The following is a 16,418-nucleotide window of genomic DNA, read 5'->3' as shown; positions in this document are numbered from 1 at the left end:
TCAGGAGAGTCACTTGAACACGCACGGTGCTAGCACCGACACATTTTTCATCCCGCATCGCTCTTTCAGTTATTTTTTTGCCACGAGAACGTTCTTGAGAATATTCCTTATATCTTGAAGTATTACAGACATACCTGTACTGTCTAACCAACATACGTAACAACTACGACAGTTAGTAAAATAACAATATTTCAGTAAATATTCGATAACATTATTCTCAGTTTTCATTGGAAATAAATGTTATTTCAACAGAACTTTCCTTCATTTTCACAGAATTCAATAACCTTTTATCTACCAATAAATTAAGCTGTAGTAATAAAATAAGATATTTTATGTAACGTAATTTTTTGAATTCCTTCCTTACTCTCGATCACATTTTAGACATTAATATTAAAACTAATTCAATTTCGTTTCTCCGTTACCTAGAAAATAAAAAAAAACTATATTTTACAACTGAATTAAATACAGTCTGTTCTCTGTCTAACTGGAACGTTAAATAAATTCAATTACACTGTAAGAAGTCCTAATAAATAAATATCATTTCACAAAGACCGTCTGCGCGCACTTCACGATCATCCCCGAAAGATCATTGATCCAGGATCATCGTTAAAAATAACAGAACGCGTTTTCTGCCGGGGTACACAACATTCGTTACACAAAGAACACGATGGAGACTTTGTCAGCCGACTTCCATTCGATGTTTCCCGAATGCTTTCTCACCGGTCAACTAGGATGATTATTTACCCGCCTTGGTGATTACACCTCGGCTGCCACGGTAGGAAATACCTCTAAATAAACTGACAGCCCCAAGGAATTCCGACACGGGCAACCTTTATACTGCGATTACCACTCAAATCACCGTGAAATTCCCGTGAAATGCGTTTCATTGTGCCGCGAGGCTGCAGGTAAAATTTAGATGTTCCTCTTACCCGAGAAACTTTCCTCTTCCCGCCGGAACGTTTCGAAATCGTTCACCGCGCGTACCTCTGTTATTAGTAACTTATTATTTCCTGTATTCCTTTTCGGATAAAACAATGAAAAAAACCGAATTCTAATTTTTAACCCCTTGCATGGCAACGATGAGTCAAATTTTGTCTATTGTTTTATAAATCTAGAGTTTCGTAACCAAAATAATCATATTATTTTCATAGATAAATTTAATTGAAGTAGTTTAGTTCTCTTTTTAAATAGTTGTACCTATAGAGCTGCGGCGAAATTAAATAACGCAAACAGGATCATTGGGAATGAAATAAATCGTAGGGGTTGGACAATTTGTTTAATTAAAGGAATTAACGTATGTAGAATACATTGTAAGTACCATGGGTTTTACAGAAATTTGTAATATCGAGTATAAAATTTATTTTAAACACCAGATTTACGAATCCTGTCAATTTTTTAAACATTATCTAATAACAGTTTAAGTCTGGTCCTAAAATTACAATTTTCGCGATTTATACAGACGAACACGTAGTTTTCTAGGAAGAATAGAATAAAGCATAAAATAAACATCTGTAAATCTAGTGTTAATAAAGACATAATTACAAATAATTTTGTTAATAATCATCGTGATCGACAGCATAGCTTAATTAATTAGGCGTTATTTTACTATCTGCTTTTATCGTGTTTCAAGGTTCTTGAAACATTAAACTAGGACTACGCGAACGTTTTAGATGCGGTCGTGTAGTCCTGGCTTAAGGCTGTATCCACACGAGCGACACGATCCCGCTACGATGTCGCAGCAATGGTTTTGAAGCAACAAAAAAAATTGAAATTCTCTGTCTAACAGGAAATGGATAAGGAAATTTTGTGTTTCTGTTCTTCGAAAATCGTACAACGTCGCATTAGAGTAGGGTCGTCTCTCGTATGCATACGGCCAAAATCAAATAAAATAAAATAACATTACAGTAACTTTACTTAACTTAACTGAACTTATATTAAAACAAGTATTAACCGACAGTTATGTTACTCATTAAAAAGACGGATCGACGTTGAATTCAGTGGTTTTGATTTTTGATATCATATGTTACAAGCTCTATGTACAATCAGACACGCATCATCTTATGTTGCATATTGCCACGAATGTCATTAAAGCAAAATTATAGTCCATAAGTGTTACAACTAACCCTAAATATTTTAATTCGTATTAAAGCAGGGCCCTTCCCGATTTGTTTTAAATATGACTATCTTATCTTTGAACTACAGCGTAAAATTATTGAAATGTTCCTACTTAATTATTGTTAATGATATATGATTTGACTTTTCCTACGTACTTCTGAGTCAATTATATAAAAGAAGTCAACGCTTTGCCTTCATATCATTGGTGAACAATTGCTTCCAAATCATTTCTTTCTGATATGTTCTCATCACAGCTGATTCCCGTGTATAATTCATTCGACCGAGACTAGATATGAAACACGCCTGCGTGAGAAATTATTGGTGAACATCGAATAAAAGCTCCTAAAATTTCTTATACATTTGTTTTACTTCAACACTTTTTTCCGCGTGAGAAGTTATTGGTGAACATTGAATTGAAGTTCCTAACATTTCTTACACATTTGTTTTACTTCAACACTTGTTTTGTTTGAAATCCTTTCGAATTTCAAATTTATTACTGTCTTTCTATTGATTCCAGATTCGGTCAACTAAAGTATACACTCTTCTCGACCTATCCTATCCTTCGGGTGAATTATAATTCACATATAATGATTTCACAAACTGATTTTTGTGTTGTAAGTTGACAGTAATAACAGTTATACTTATGCATTCATGTCCAACCCCAACTATGTTTTATGAATTATCTACCCCAATGTTCATCAACAGAACTCTAACCACTTCGTAGAAGAAAACACCTAAGTACATCATATATAACAACTCTTCTATTGTATTTCTTTGTCCTTCCACTCTACGCTTATTCGAATTCAGGCCGCTTTATACATATCGCAAATGATCCTTTCAATAGGGATAACACCGATGGTCCTTCTGAAGAAAAGTTCTTCAATGGCGTTTGTGGACACTGATCTCAACGATGGTAGCAACAGTAATAATTTTCCAAACCTAAGTGCTCCGAAGGATGCTCCGCCGAGTCTCTGACCAAGAGCTAGTTGGGCTCCATCCCTCAACCTCGCGACAGCAGCAGCGTCCCTGAGCCTGTTGCCAGTGCTAGGGGATGCTGAACCGTTGCTACTCCTACTGCTGGGTAAGGGCTCGTTGTCCAAACCTGCTTTGAACAGCACGATCGCCCGTATGCAAGCGAATTCATGCTGGTCTAGGTTCATTGCATGAAAACCGGCCAACGTTTCTCTGAAACGATTCACTTCCACTGCTAAACTTAGAGCTTGAGGACCTGGAGGTAGCAAAGGCGTTGGATCCAACGTAGGGAGAATTTGTGCGGCCGCGAGCAAGAACAATTCCCGCCAGGAAGACTCCAGCAGCATAAGCTGGTCCTCCATAGCTAAGTTTGTACCTGCTGCTAGGTCTCTAGCCCAATGGACGTTCAGGAAAAGAAGCCTAGCTGCCTGCTCGCAGATGGACTCTGCGGTTATCGCCGGGATCAACGGCAGCGACGGCAATCCGGGTACATTTACTGGAATCTAGAAGATTAGGAAGATTTTCAGGTTTTTGATGCTTTTGGTTCTCCGTTTTTAGGGGTTTGGTGCTTGAGACTGAGATCATTTCGTGGACGTAGTTGCTTGATTTTCAGAGTTTCTTACATGAGCAGTAACTCGCGATTATTGTCAATCTTAACACTAAAACTACCGAGTAATTAAATTGATTTTATCATATTGTTCTATAGAAACTCCAAGAGTGCATCTGTTGAGACTTTAATCGATTTACAATTTAACTTGCGTATTACTCAATCAATTTTTTTTTTATTTAATTTCTTTAATAATTGCAAAAATAAGAATTTAAGAATGGGTCATTTTGATTCGTCAGTAAGTTTAGTCTTAACTGCATCGACGGATAGAATTATTTTGATATATTATAAGCGTATTTGGATTTTTAGTTTGAATTGTAAATTTTACTTTTCATGACAGCAATAAAAGAAAGCATTATTGCGATTATACAGAGTAAAGCACTTAACTTGATCACCTTGAATAACACTTTTATACTCAGAATTTGATACGCTATCGATCTATGATAAAAAAAGTAAGTCATTCCATAAAAAAAAATCAAGGTGACCTTGAAATCTCTGAAACGCCTCCACCCACAAAAAAGTACGCACCTTATAAGATATGCTATCTGATGCCATTTAAATCCCATGTTTCAACGTTTTCATAAACTGTACCGTTAAGTAATTATTCGAGGTGATCAAGCTAAATGCCTCACCCTGTATATCTTACTGCTTCGACGCGTTATCAATATAAATAGTAATATTTATGGCACTAGTCTTTCAAGTAATAATTCAATTTATTGAGATATTGCAAAAGACGAATAATGTATATCACAGATCTTCGTGACGAAAGAAAGAAGCCAATATGATTATCACAGTGTTGCTTACCTTCGACAAGGCCGTACTGTTGCAGTAAATAGGGTGCGGATTGGGATGATGAGGGGATGGCGCTGCGACGATGACTCGGGGTTCGCTCGGCGGTTTAGGCAAAGCCAGATCCAAAGCCGCCATTGGTGGAGGTACCATGTTGGCCATCATTTCGGGCTCTTTAAAGTATAAAGCCATCTGCCTGCGTAGAGTCGAATTTCGTGGGCCACGTTCGTGCTGCACAGCTGGAAAAATACGACGATTCACGTTAATGCATCGTTTAACATGGTTTACGGAATGCACGCATCCATTTCATACGGTAACACACTGCTTTCTGTACTGTTCTTTCTTCAAAAATTATGCAGAGTCAATGACTACTCGTATGAACTTTGTAAAATTCATAATTTAAAGTAAGCTTGAAGCTACTTAATGTTACCTTGATGTTTTGAATAGAACATTTTCGGATTTAACATTCATTAATTTTAGCTTACCGTCTTTGTTCATACCAGCTTGTATGCATTTGGCCAAACGGCAGGCTCGACATCGGTTCCGATGAGTCTTGTCGACCATACAACCCCCTTCGGACTTCGCCTTGCAGTCGTACTGACGATTTCTTCGTATCGATCTCTTGAAGAAACCGGCACACCCGTCGCACGCAAATATTCCGTAATGCTTCCCCGATGAATGATCGCGGCAAACTTTGCAGGGTATGTCGTATAGAATGCGACCTGAAGAGAGAGAAAGCAAAATATTTTGAGCAAAAGAACGTTTAACTTCTTAACCTCTTCGCATCTTCGCACTAAGTGTAAAGCTTACTTTATAAATCAGAGATGCTCAATTGAAAGTCTTTCAAGCTTTTGATTGAAATAAATCTACTTCGACCGATACAAACGAGTAACATAGACAACTAAAAGTAATCATGTACGGAATATTCTACTCTTGGTGATAAGCAACAGTTACTGTATGCAGATTATTTCATGAGTTAAACACATTATATGTATATCTAAAATATTTCTGAATCAGTGATGCTAAACATATACTATAACATTTGACAGTATCCAATTTCCTTCCCAACTATGAAACCCAATAAAACCGAATCAACAGAATTCAGAAGACAATGCAAATTTGTTATAGAACGTTGTACATTGTTTTAAAAAGTACGACATTTTAAAAGATTATAAACATTACATCTTATTATAATAGCAATAAATAAAATAAATATAAAACGTTGAATTCTACCGCTCCTAATTACTTTAATTCATTTCCCTAAAAATAAACACAAGTTTACACCCAACAACATTGAAAAGAAATCGAGTGCAAAGGGTTAAAACTCGCCACGATCTCCCACATAAGCTCCAAAGAACAGAGTCGACGAATCGTCTTCAAATTTCCTGGCTTTGCACAATGGGGTTGTGGGAGAAGAGACCTACTCCCGCGAGTCGATCGTCGCGACTAAACGGCTGCATTGTCGCGCGAAGGCCGCGAAGAAAGCGTCGTTTAATCCGAAGAATGCCCAGTATTTTGTATCGGAACCCTTTTACTAGGGAAAACACGGCTTGGCCCTGTGAATGACGGAGGCCTCGATGAATGGGATCGATTTGTCGCCAAGTCTAGAAGGACCTCCTGGACGGTGCCCCGCGCTCTTCTATACCTGTCCCGTGCTCCAGAGCCGCGTTCTACGTGGGACAGAGGGCAAGGGTGTGGTGCCTCTATAATGGGGGTACCAACTCGTTGCCACGGACCCCGCCTACGCCATTCAGTCGGCCAGAGGCTCGTGAATGGGGCTGAATGGACCGGATGTGGCTGCTGCATTCAGCAGCCCTTAAGTGAGCAGTCCGAAACACGACACTTTGCGTCCTCTCGTATCGCTCGATCTCTCTTGATCGGCTCCCCAAAGCTCCCTTTATCTTTGCCTAACGTGGATCTTATTATGGAAGAAGATTAAACGTTTTCGAACTGGCCCGGTTCGCCTCGTTTCCCTCTTTTAGCTGCGCGAACGCGAGACTCGGTTAGATGCAAGAAGGAATACGGGAAGTTTATCCGCAATTGGAGAACCGATTCAGGGTGTTATTTGCTCGAGAGATAAGGAAGATTCTGTTTGGGTGACGAGCCGGTTTTTTGGCAGCGGCTTCTTCTTCTGACCGATTTAGGTTCGCTGGAATCTCATGTTTGTATTGCAGCGCTTCGCGAAGTTCGGAACACGTGGTGAACAGCGTTCTTTGTTGACAGATACTTTTGGAATGTTTGCGTCTTGATTTTCTTTTTTTTTTTGAAGGTTTGATTATTTGTTAGTGTTTGATATTGTATTTATCTTTTTAGTCGTATGAACTTTTCTCTTATTTAGGTAGTTTAATAATTTGTGATAAATTCAAAAGGGGATGTTTAGAATGTAAATGTGGTGTGTCAAATTACGCGTCATAATCGTATAATCGTGTATTCTAGAAAGAAGGAAAGAGAGTGTGTGTATGGCGTGAGCGTAGCGTAAAACACGATTGGTAACGCGATCACCGATATTCGCGAAATAATTGTATGTTCTAGAAAGAAAGAAACTGTGCGCGCGCGCATGTGTGTGCGCGTTGGGCGTGAGATGGCGTGAAATATCTATTAGGAATCGAATTGAAGACAAGGCAGCAACAACCTGTTGATTTCGCGAGGCATGTCTCGCTTATCAATCTCATTCGGGTCCATACGTATAAATTACTGGTTTAACTATATTAAGTTTACTGGCGAGATATTAGCGTAAGTTACACGCTGATTACTATGTAAGCTCACTGACCATTGCAACGGGTTGCGATGACAGGGTTGCACCCTTACAAAGTAAGAATGCCGTTTTCTTTGGCTACGAAGGGTGGCATACAGAATGCATTAATAGTACCTTTTCGTAGAGTTATTGTAAGTGCGTGACGACTTAGTAAGACGATAATTCAGTTAAGGTAACATTACATGGATGAGGGATGTAATATTATATTACACAATAGTGTAACAATATTTACTAAATAACTCCCTCAGTTTTTTGTAATATTTTAGAGAAATAAAAACGTCAACGTGCCTGACTTTAGATAACATAAAACTATAAATGGAAATTTTTATATTTGATCAAAGTTTCTTCTTAGTTCTCTTGTGGTAAGAATATTCTAAGCGACTTTAATTTGAAATCATTCTCTGCTTAAATTATAGAATTCTCTATTCGAAACAAAAACCATAAAATGATAAAGGACTGTTGTTACTGCTTCCATAAGATAACACTCACTACATTACTAATAACTTCTAAAAAATAATTCCTTAAAACTAGTCTCACAACGGGCCAATTAAAACAATCCTGCACTCGATATCTCTAAAATTATCCATGAAAAGAACTGATCGGAAAAGCTACGCGTACCCCGATAACAAAAGAAGGGCGATTGTTCTATTGTTCCGCAGTCGTAGAATATTGTGGGTTCCAATGTCGTAATTTTAAAGAAACTTGGAACGTAAAAGGAGGCGTAGACGATGGAACGCGCGTCCGCACAATCGAATCACGCGATGCAGTTCCTGCGAGTCGATGTTCGTCTGGTTGCATGAAACTTGCATTCACCGCGGCGTGGCATCGCGAGTCATTCGCGATTGAATTTTTCATTGTACTGGAATTGAGGTCTATGTTTTACCAAGCACCGGTCATCTTTTTCCTTTCTGCCGGCTTCTCAATCATTCATGCAAGTTTTACAGTGATCGGGCTTGTCCCCTCGGTCGGAAAGGAGAGGAAAAGCGAAAGAGAGGAGGAAAGAAAACGACAAATGCGCACAAGTGCACGCTTCCTTGCGATTAGTCACACGCATGTCGCGTGCTCGGGTCCGAACTCGGTGAAGGGGCTGCAAAATCGACTTGCTTCCTTCGGACTTTCTTTCCATTATAATATTTCTAACTTAATGTTCTGTTGCATCTAATTAATTTGAATTATTTTTCATGTTTATATATTCTCACCTCAAGAAATATTTTAATTTAGAATTTCTAGGAAATATATTCAATTTTGGATTGCCTTCTATGATTAACCGATTAAAAAGAAGATTTCTTATTATTACTACAAATTGATTTATAATATATTCAAATATTGAAAGTTGTTGGTAATTCATTTTTCTATATAATCTACTGTTTACAGAACAGCTGTGAAGTACTGTGTGTATAATTAGAAAAATATTCGTGACATTTCCCGTTTTCCCTTCGAGACATTAAAATTACGGGCTATTGCTGTTTGTCGCCCTAAAACCGCTGTCAGTGCAAGGGTAACTTTCGACGTGAATTCAACCGGATGTGATTCACTGCTGTGTCATTTACGTTTAGTGCATCCTAGTTCTTTTGTCGTTAAAAGCCCATTGGTCGCGAACTTTTGATGATACAGGTCTCGCGATGCTAAGACAGAGGGAGAAAGTTCGCCGCGATTATAGATGCCGCAAGGTCGAAAAGGGTGAGTATACGAACGAAAAGTTGTACGTAATTTCCAGTCTCGAAAGTTTTACCTCATGGCCAGACTTCTGTTGAGTGTAATCATCGTTTCGATTTATTGAACTGAATTACTCCTTTACTTCTCCGTCCTTCAAATCGATATGATCATCTTTTAACTAACCTGTACCACGAGATACTTCTTGCAGATCGAACAGAGAAATTGTATGAACAGTAAAAGATAAAAAAAACATTCGAAAGAAATGTTTCTGTTTAGACAGCGTAACTTTTTTTGTATTACCGATTCAGAAGAATCGACGTACGAAGCAACTGTATTCGAAAGAAGATAGTATTTGAAGAACGGTTGGGATAATCTTCCCTTAAAATCTCTCGAGGTCTTGCAAAAAGGCTTGAAGAATCTTGGGGCTAAAGGTTCCCTGTAAGTAGCAATATACAAGTGAAAGTTTCCTTACATTTTGCATAGCGTCCCACAAATTTTCATATAATTCATAATAATATCCAAACTTTGATATCAAACTTTAAACCTTCCAAATTACAACAAGCGAATATTCTGAAAACAAAGATTTATCCAATAAAAATATTCTTGTATATTCAACGTATATTGTAGACATTATCAGGAAAATTACTCAATTTTTGTAAATATAAAGCTACTACCGTTACACCATATTAATCGCTCATAACCAAAGAAATTGAAGGAATTTCCAATACTAAACAAAGAAAATATTTAATTAACGTTAAACATACCGGTACTTTATATACGCCTATTTCTACGGTTATTAGTCAAATAATTGGTTATAAACGAAGTTAAATAAATTAAACGATACATTTTCCTTAGTGAAAACACAGACAAACGAAAAGGCAAAAGTTGAAAAACTGAAAAATCGGAAAATATAAGAACTAATATAACGCTAAATGGACGAAAGAAAATGCCGAATTATTAATCAAATTTTAAAATCAGTCATTTGACCGGTCGTGGTATGTTTAGTGTTAATTATAATTTCAAATGTTCCCATTTCACTGGACAAAAATGGCAAACGCGTAGTAGGCAAATGGAAGGAAACTGTTTCATATCACTCAGATGATATCATCGTTCATATTGCCACAGTCCATCAGGTGTTACGCGCATCGTTAGTGGAGCATGGGAATTTCGCGGCATGTGCCAGGGACCAGGCCGCCTCCCATCATTGTACCCGCGAGTAGCGTACGTGCATTCATACGTCATCTGTTTGCCCTGTCGCCACTGCAGGGGTTACAATTCACCCTCTGGCGAAAGATGCGCGCGATTCTTTTCTATCTGGTTTTTACCTTTCTACCAACCCTCTCCACGCCGCGCATCGTGTTCTATTATTACCGCGCACTCGGTAATCACACGCGAATTAGGCTTGAAATTAATTGAAAACAACCGTAGGCTTCTCTGTGTACCTTTTCGAAACCTTACATTCCCCTCACCCGTTCCATATTTTAAATTGAAAATGATTTTTCATTGAACTCGACTTTTCTTTGACATATACAGAATTATTGAAATATTCCACTTATTTTTCAAGTAACATTCGATTAACCTCTTGCGGTAGAAAGACATACCACGCACGTCCAGATGTTTTTGTTGCAAAATTTCTAATGACGTTTTGCATCGATATCGATAGTCTTGTTGCGTTACACGTACTAGATTGTTTTGAAATGTGTCACTCTATACAAAATTATTAGTAAACAGAATCAGTGTACATATCTGCGTAGAACAGGTAAAAACAAAATTCTTCGCGCAAGACTTTAGCAAATCTCGGAATTAATTTCCAGCGCAAGAGGTTAATAGTAATGTCGGAGTCACAATCGTTGACAGTGGTATGACCGTTAATAGTTAAGAAAAACTCAAAACAATAATGAGTCGGGGTCAACATTTCACACTTGCCGAAAACAAGATTAATAGATGACTGACCGCGGCAGTGCGTGTGTGTATATGTGTGAGAGAGAAGCGTAAGGCAATAACCGCGCGACTTTGTATATTTGCGAGAATGCTTGAATATACCGAATAAGTCTTCGATATATGTGTAGTTTCTGATCGGCTGCAGAAAAATGTTTTTCTTTGGATGTTTCAATTGTTTGCAATCAAATCGGTCAACAATGATGGTTCACGAAAAGGGGTTTTGAAGCTAGCGAATAACCGCGCCACTTTGTAACATTTTGGCTTAGAAAAAATATAAATAAAAGCAGAATATGTATCTAAATATAGATAAACTTTAGGACATCTCTAACTCTTAAGCGAGCAGTGAGAGTAGTTTCTGTAATCTCTATAATAATATTAATAATATTGGACATCGTTGCAATTGTGAAAACTACTGTAAGTTATTCGAATTTAGTTTATAGAGTTGTGTCCAAAGTAGTCCACGTAGAAATGTCTCAATTAAACGTAAATTATATGTCGAAGCAGAGAATAATGTTCGAGAGAATCATTGGTGCGGATAAACGGTCCAGGTGGGTTTTAAAACAATTTCCGAATGTAAGTGGACAGGACTGAAATCGAGAGCGTTGATTTCTCAACAAATGACGCTCGAATTCATCCACCCGCGACAACCTGTTAATGGGCCACGGAGATTCGTAGTTACCGTGTTATATTCTAGCCATCTGTTGTTATTTTCTCATGGATGACTGCCACGAGGGACGAATCATTCAAATGCACCAGTCTCTACCTCGTTGAAATGTCGCATATGCTATTTGTTTCACACGAGATGAGGCGCGCGGTGAAACTCACCCTTCCGATGATACCGAAATTAGCCACCTCACGCCACCTCGCTTTCAATATAATTATATAGTCCCCTTGAACGAGAAAAATATACTCTAATTCACAGGCAAACTGTAGAATACATAAAATACAACAGAAGATCTCTGACAATTGTTCTGTTTTTATAGAATCACTTGGTATCATGAACAAATGATATTCTGAGACACTACACTTTTATATAACTTTACTGTCTTTATTCAAAATTAAAGGAAATTACTTACTCAACGAACCATTACTTACGTTCTACTAGAATATTTCTCAAATTTGTTAAAAAGTAATTTTAATCGATTATAGGTGTCAATTCTTTTTAGCATCGGTTTCCTCGAATATAAGACGATCGGGAGATATGACTCGATGCAAGAAACCGTGGGTTTTATGTTAATTATCGACGTTTTAGGAACTAAATAATTTACGTATCAACAATTTTCATAGGGCGTTTCTTATAGTCGCAAAAAATACGCTGCTTCTACGTTTCGATTACCTGTGTCTCCCAACTATGATGTAAAGATTGGAAATGTTAATAGTGACGCAATAGCTTAGGGCAGCTAAGCCGGATAATTGTGACTACCGGTCACCAACAGACCTGACTTTAAGATTAATGGAAAGAGAGGTTTTTGTGATTATGGTTTTCAAGTTAACGACACATAAGGGCGTGCTGCGAGCTTTATTGCCCATGCAATGAAAAGTGAAGGCGAAAAATAGTCACAGTCAAATGTAAAGTCTCCAAAGAGAGGTATCTTCCCTTTGTGGCCAATTTACCCCTTGTTGTTTGGTAATAAGTCGATTACGTTCATGTGTAAATAAGAAAATGCTAAAGTCCGAAAGTCTTTCAAGATTAGGTGAAAATTTGAAAACACAAGAGAAAAAATTTGTTTTTTTATCGTGTCTTATTTTCGATGACATGTAAGATTTTGTCACTTGATTTTATGGAGTAACTGGAGCGTTTCAAGTGGAAATATGGGAGTTTCAGAGTTCAATATCTCGTATTCTCGATTCTTAAATTGGATATCTCGAATATAAAAATTGTGTTTCGAGTGTTTTTCAGTATTTATATATTTTTAAAGCAATATTCTGTATGAAATACAGGTAGCCCTTCTACAGCACGGCATTCTACAAGATGATTTCGCTATAACACAATAAGATACATTGCGGAAATTCTCGTATAACACTGTGCACAGTTTCATACAACATGGCATTTTCTAGGAAACTATCTACCGTGTTATAGGAGACTTTCCTGTAACACGGTTTCACACAACATGGAATTTTCTGGGAACGTATTTTTCCTTTTATTGTTGTTTCCAATAAGAAATACGTATCTTCTACGATAGGAATGATATAGGAAGTATCGGTGCGTTTAGTGTTAATTTCTAAATTACGCTAAACATTCGCACAAGAGAAAAATAAATTTCGACAAAACTGTCGCAATTCTAGCTGAGATTTTCAATAACTGTCAAAGAAGATACATTCCGCAACTAGATGACAATACTTACATAGTAAGGTTCTAAATTATAACCTGAAAATTCACATTTAATCGTCGAAAACCAGTTTCAGCCTTAACCACGTGAAATCCGTTCAAAATCCCAAAATTCCAAAATCCTTAAAACAGTTCGAAGTACGAGAAATCAACAAACTTACTGGATGAAGTGGGCACTTTCGGCTGTGACACAGGTAAATGTCCGAGTTGGGATTCCTGATTCTGCATACTTGGCACAAAACACACCTCCACTATACGATGAAGACTAACGCAAACCCGTAAATGTTGACGATGCGGAGCGAATCCGAAGGCGAGACTGTACCGCGGAGCTCGTGTACTCAACTGATGATTGATACGCGAAGAGAAGTACTACCGCCTCCCGCAATACTTCAAAATTATTCTGTCCCCGGTGCCCGCTTTCTACCCCCTGGATACTCAAAACAAGGGCTAACTTCGAGACGAACTGTTAACTGATAGTCATCGTAGCCGAGACTTTTTGATGGTAAGGTAGGCTGCCGGCCAGTTTCAAACCGGCCGTAGAACCGGCATTCGAGTCGCGTCATTGGCTAGAAAGCTTCCCTACCCTCGAAAAAGGGCGGTCCTTTCGATAGGAGTTGGTTCGTTCCCAGCCAGGAGGGTTGAACGTCAGTAGCGACACCGCGGCGCGCTGGAGAGAGGTGGTGGTCGCGCGCGGATGTCAGATATCACCCCCTCTATCCTCCGCCACTAGCGGACCACCTTCGCTTCTATTCATCCAAGGCTGAGGTGAACACGGAGCAACTTCTACCCCCTTCGCCGTGAATGCGCTCCTTTCGTAGCCGCACATTATCGACTCTGTCACCTCTCAATTAATTTCTCTACTGAGGTGACGAGCAGGTTGCGGGTAATAGAGCGCTACTTTTCGCGTTTTTCGCTATAGAGATTGTTATATCTTAGTAACGAAGTAATATCTGAAGTAAAATCTTAACACACTTATTGACCAACATCCACTTTGAACGACTGAAAATACTCCTCAAAGTTGAGGGATGGAAATATATTTTTTATAATATCTTTGAAACTATGAGACGCAGAAAAGAAATCTAAATTATTCATTTCGAGGCGAACAATTTGAAAAGAAAATTTCTTTTCCCCGTAATTACAGAAATATTGTAAAAAATACCTGTCAAATACTTTCTTGAGTATTTAAGAAAAATATTCTTGTATGGTTATATGGCTTAATCTGGCGCTGTGAAATTTTGGGGAATAGAGACGGAGTTGTTTTATCCTTCTGTTCGAGATAGAAGAGCTTTGCATCTCCGGATAGCAAAATAATTGCTATGACATTTACCCGCTACTCACATGTGTATATTTGACCTAATAAAAAATCCTCTTTTGCCCCTATGCCAATTTATATGTCGTTTTCATTCCAGCGGATAACAGTAGTCTTTGGGAAATGTATTCTTTTATGGGGAACCGATGAATGGAAAATTTTGTGTTGATCTATAGGTTTTCTAGATATGTTTGCAGATTATAAAAGATTAAAAAAGTCATTACATAGCTTGTGGATTACAGAAGATTAAAAAAGTCATTACATAGCTTGTGGATTAAACGAGTGACAAGGTATAAAACAAAAAACAGACACAAAGTGCCGAAACTTTTCAACTCGAAATTTTTAGTTCTGTCTGTATAGAACATCATAATGACCTCTGTTCCGAGACACACGTGATTAGACCTTTTGCATTTTGTAGCTCGTATCCCATAAAAAAACAATAGTACTCGGTTTGATCCACATATCCAGTTCTACACAACTTTCCCCACTCAGCATTATTTAGGAATAGAGCCCTATGCCGTCACAGGACCGAGAGGGTCCTCTCGCTCCGTGTAACCACATTAATGAATAGCAAATTAGTATCAATAATGAAAAGAGAAATGCTTAAAGGTAATCAATTAGCCCCGCATTCTTTACAGGGCCCTTTTTTTGAACCATGCTGAGTATTTACGTGTCGACATCATTGCTCAGGTATAGAAAAGTGAGCACAAGCAGGAAAAAGGGGAACGTGGAATAGAAAAGTACAAAAAGTGTACGAAGGTCAGAAACCTCCCTCGCTCGAAAATTGAATAGAAATCCGCGGTTAACACTAAAATTACCGAGCAGTTAAATTGACTTTTTTAAATTTCTCTATAGAAACTCCAAGAGTGCATCTGTTGAGACTTTAATTGATTTACGATTCAGTTTGCGTATTGCAAAGTCAATTAATAATTTCTCAGAGAAACGTTTGTTATCTTCTTAATAATTGCAAAAAGGAATAGGACATTTTAACACGTTTGGTAATTTTAATCTTAAGTAAAGTATGCGCCGTAGAATAATACTTCCGCAGGCAGATGCGCTGCTTCCTGACTCCCTGACTCCATCTTGAATTATCTCATGGCCGCGCTCCCTTCCTGACGGCCGCTCCCCTCGAGCGGAAACCCTAGTTTGGGGTGCATGATACACGCGTACTCCGCCGGCCGAGTACACGAATTACGCGAAGAATCCGTCATAACCGATGTAATATCACGGAGATTGGATCTCTCGATCGCGCGCGCCGTATCGCTCTACTCCGCTTTCAAGAGCCTTCTCGATGAAATCGTCTGATACTCATACAGGAAACATTTTTTTTTACAATGTGCATGTGCTACGTGGGGATCGATGCGATAATCTGATTAGACGAAACGATTGCAGCTAATTTAATTATTAATCTAAAAATTTCACGTTTTTAGTAGGATCGATTATAATACTGAATTTACCGTTTTGATTGAGGATACGTTAACACGTCAGAAGTTCAGTTTTTCAATAGATTTTCGTTTTAGTGTTTGTTCGGTAAATAGTGCTCCATCAAACAACAATGTTTGTATAAATTTGGAAATGTCCAGTTAAAAGGTTAAGTAATTATTAATTTCATGACGTCATTCTGTTGATGATATTCATTGTAAATTGAATCTGAAATTAAAATCTGAATTAAGGCATAGTGAAACTTTTCTACATTAATGTAAGTTGAATTTAAACAATGAGTTATCTGTTTAGAATAATTTAATGCGCAATAATTTGAAATAGGTAAGTTGCAATAGTTATATGAAGCTGTATAGTATACTGTGTATCTTTTAGAGTTCGTATTTTTCTCTCGACTCGGCTATTCACAGTCGAATGATCTAACTTCGCCGTATGTTCGATAGACCGTATTTCGTTTCTAGCTTCGGCGCAATATGTCTAGACAGAAGATTATCCGCGTAACTGT

At 38.0% G+C, this 16,418-nt stretch overlaps 1 protein-coding gene across 1 annotated transcript; it reads right to left on the bottom strand.

Annotated features, from left to right (window-relative positions):
- Positions 1-1,329: 1,329 nt before the first annotated feature.
- tll (nuclear receptor subfamily 2 group E member tailless) lies at positions 1,330-13,644 on the bottom strand. Its single transcript, XM_031978505.2, has 4 exons — positions 13,326-13,644; positions 4,969-5,205; positions 4,499-4,722; positions 1,330-3,590 (listed from the first exon to the last, which is right to left on the bottom strand). The coding sequence occupies exons 1-4, from the start codon at positions 13,390-13,392 to the stop codon at positions 2,919-2,921; spliced, it is 1,200 nt and encodes a 399-aa protein (XP_031834365.1). The 5' UTR covers positions 13,393-13,644; the 3' UTR covers positions 1,330-2,918.
- Between the last annotated feature and the right edge of the window lie 2,774 nt (positions 13,645-16,418).

The sequence above is a fragment of the Nomia melanderi genome, chromosome 9, assembly GCF_051020985.1.
Source record: "Nomia melanderi isolate GNS246 chromosome 9, iyNomMela1, whole genome shotgun sequence".
In the NCBI taxonomy this organism is placed as follows: Eukaryota; Metazoa; Arthropoda; class Insecta; order Hymenoptera; family Halictidae; genus Nomia; species Nomia melanderi.
Note: the sequence above shows the minus strand (reverse complement) of the source record. Positions and strands in the feature narration are given on the sequence as shown.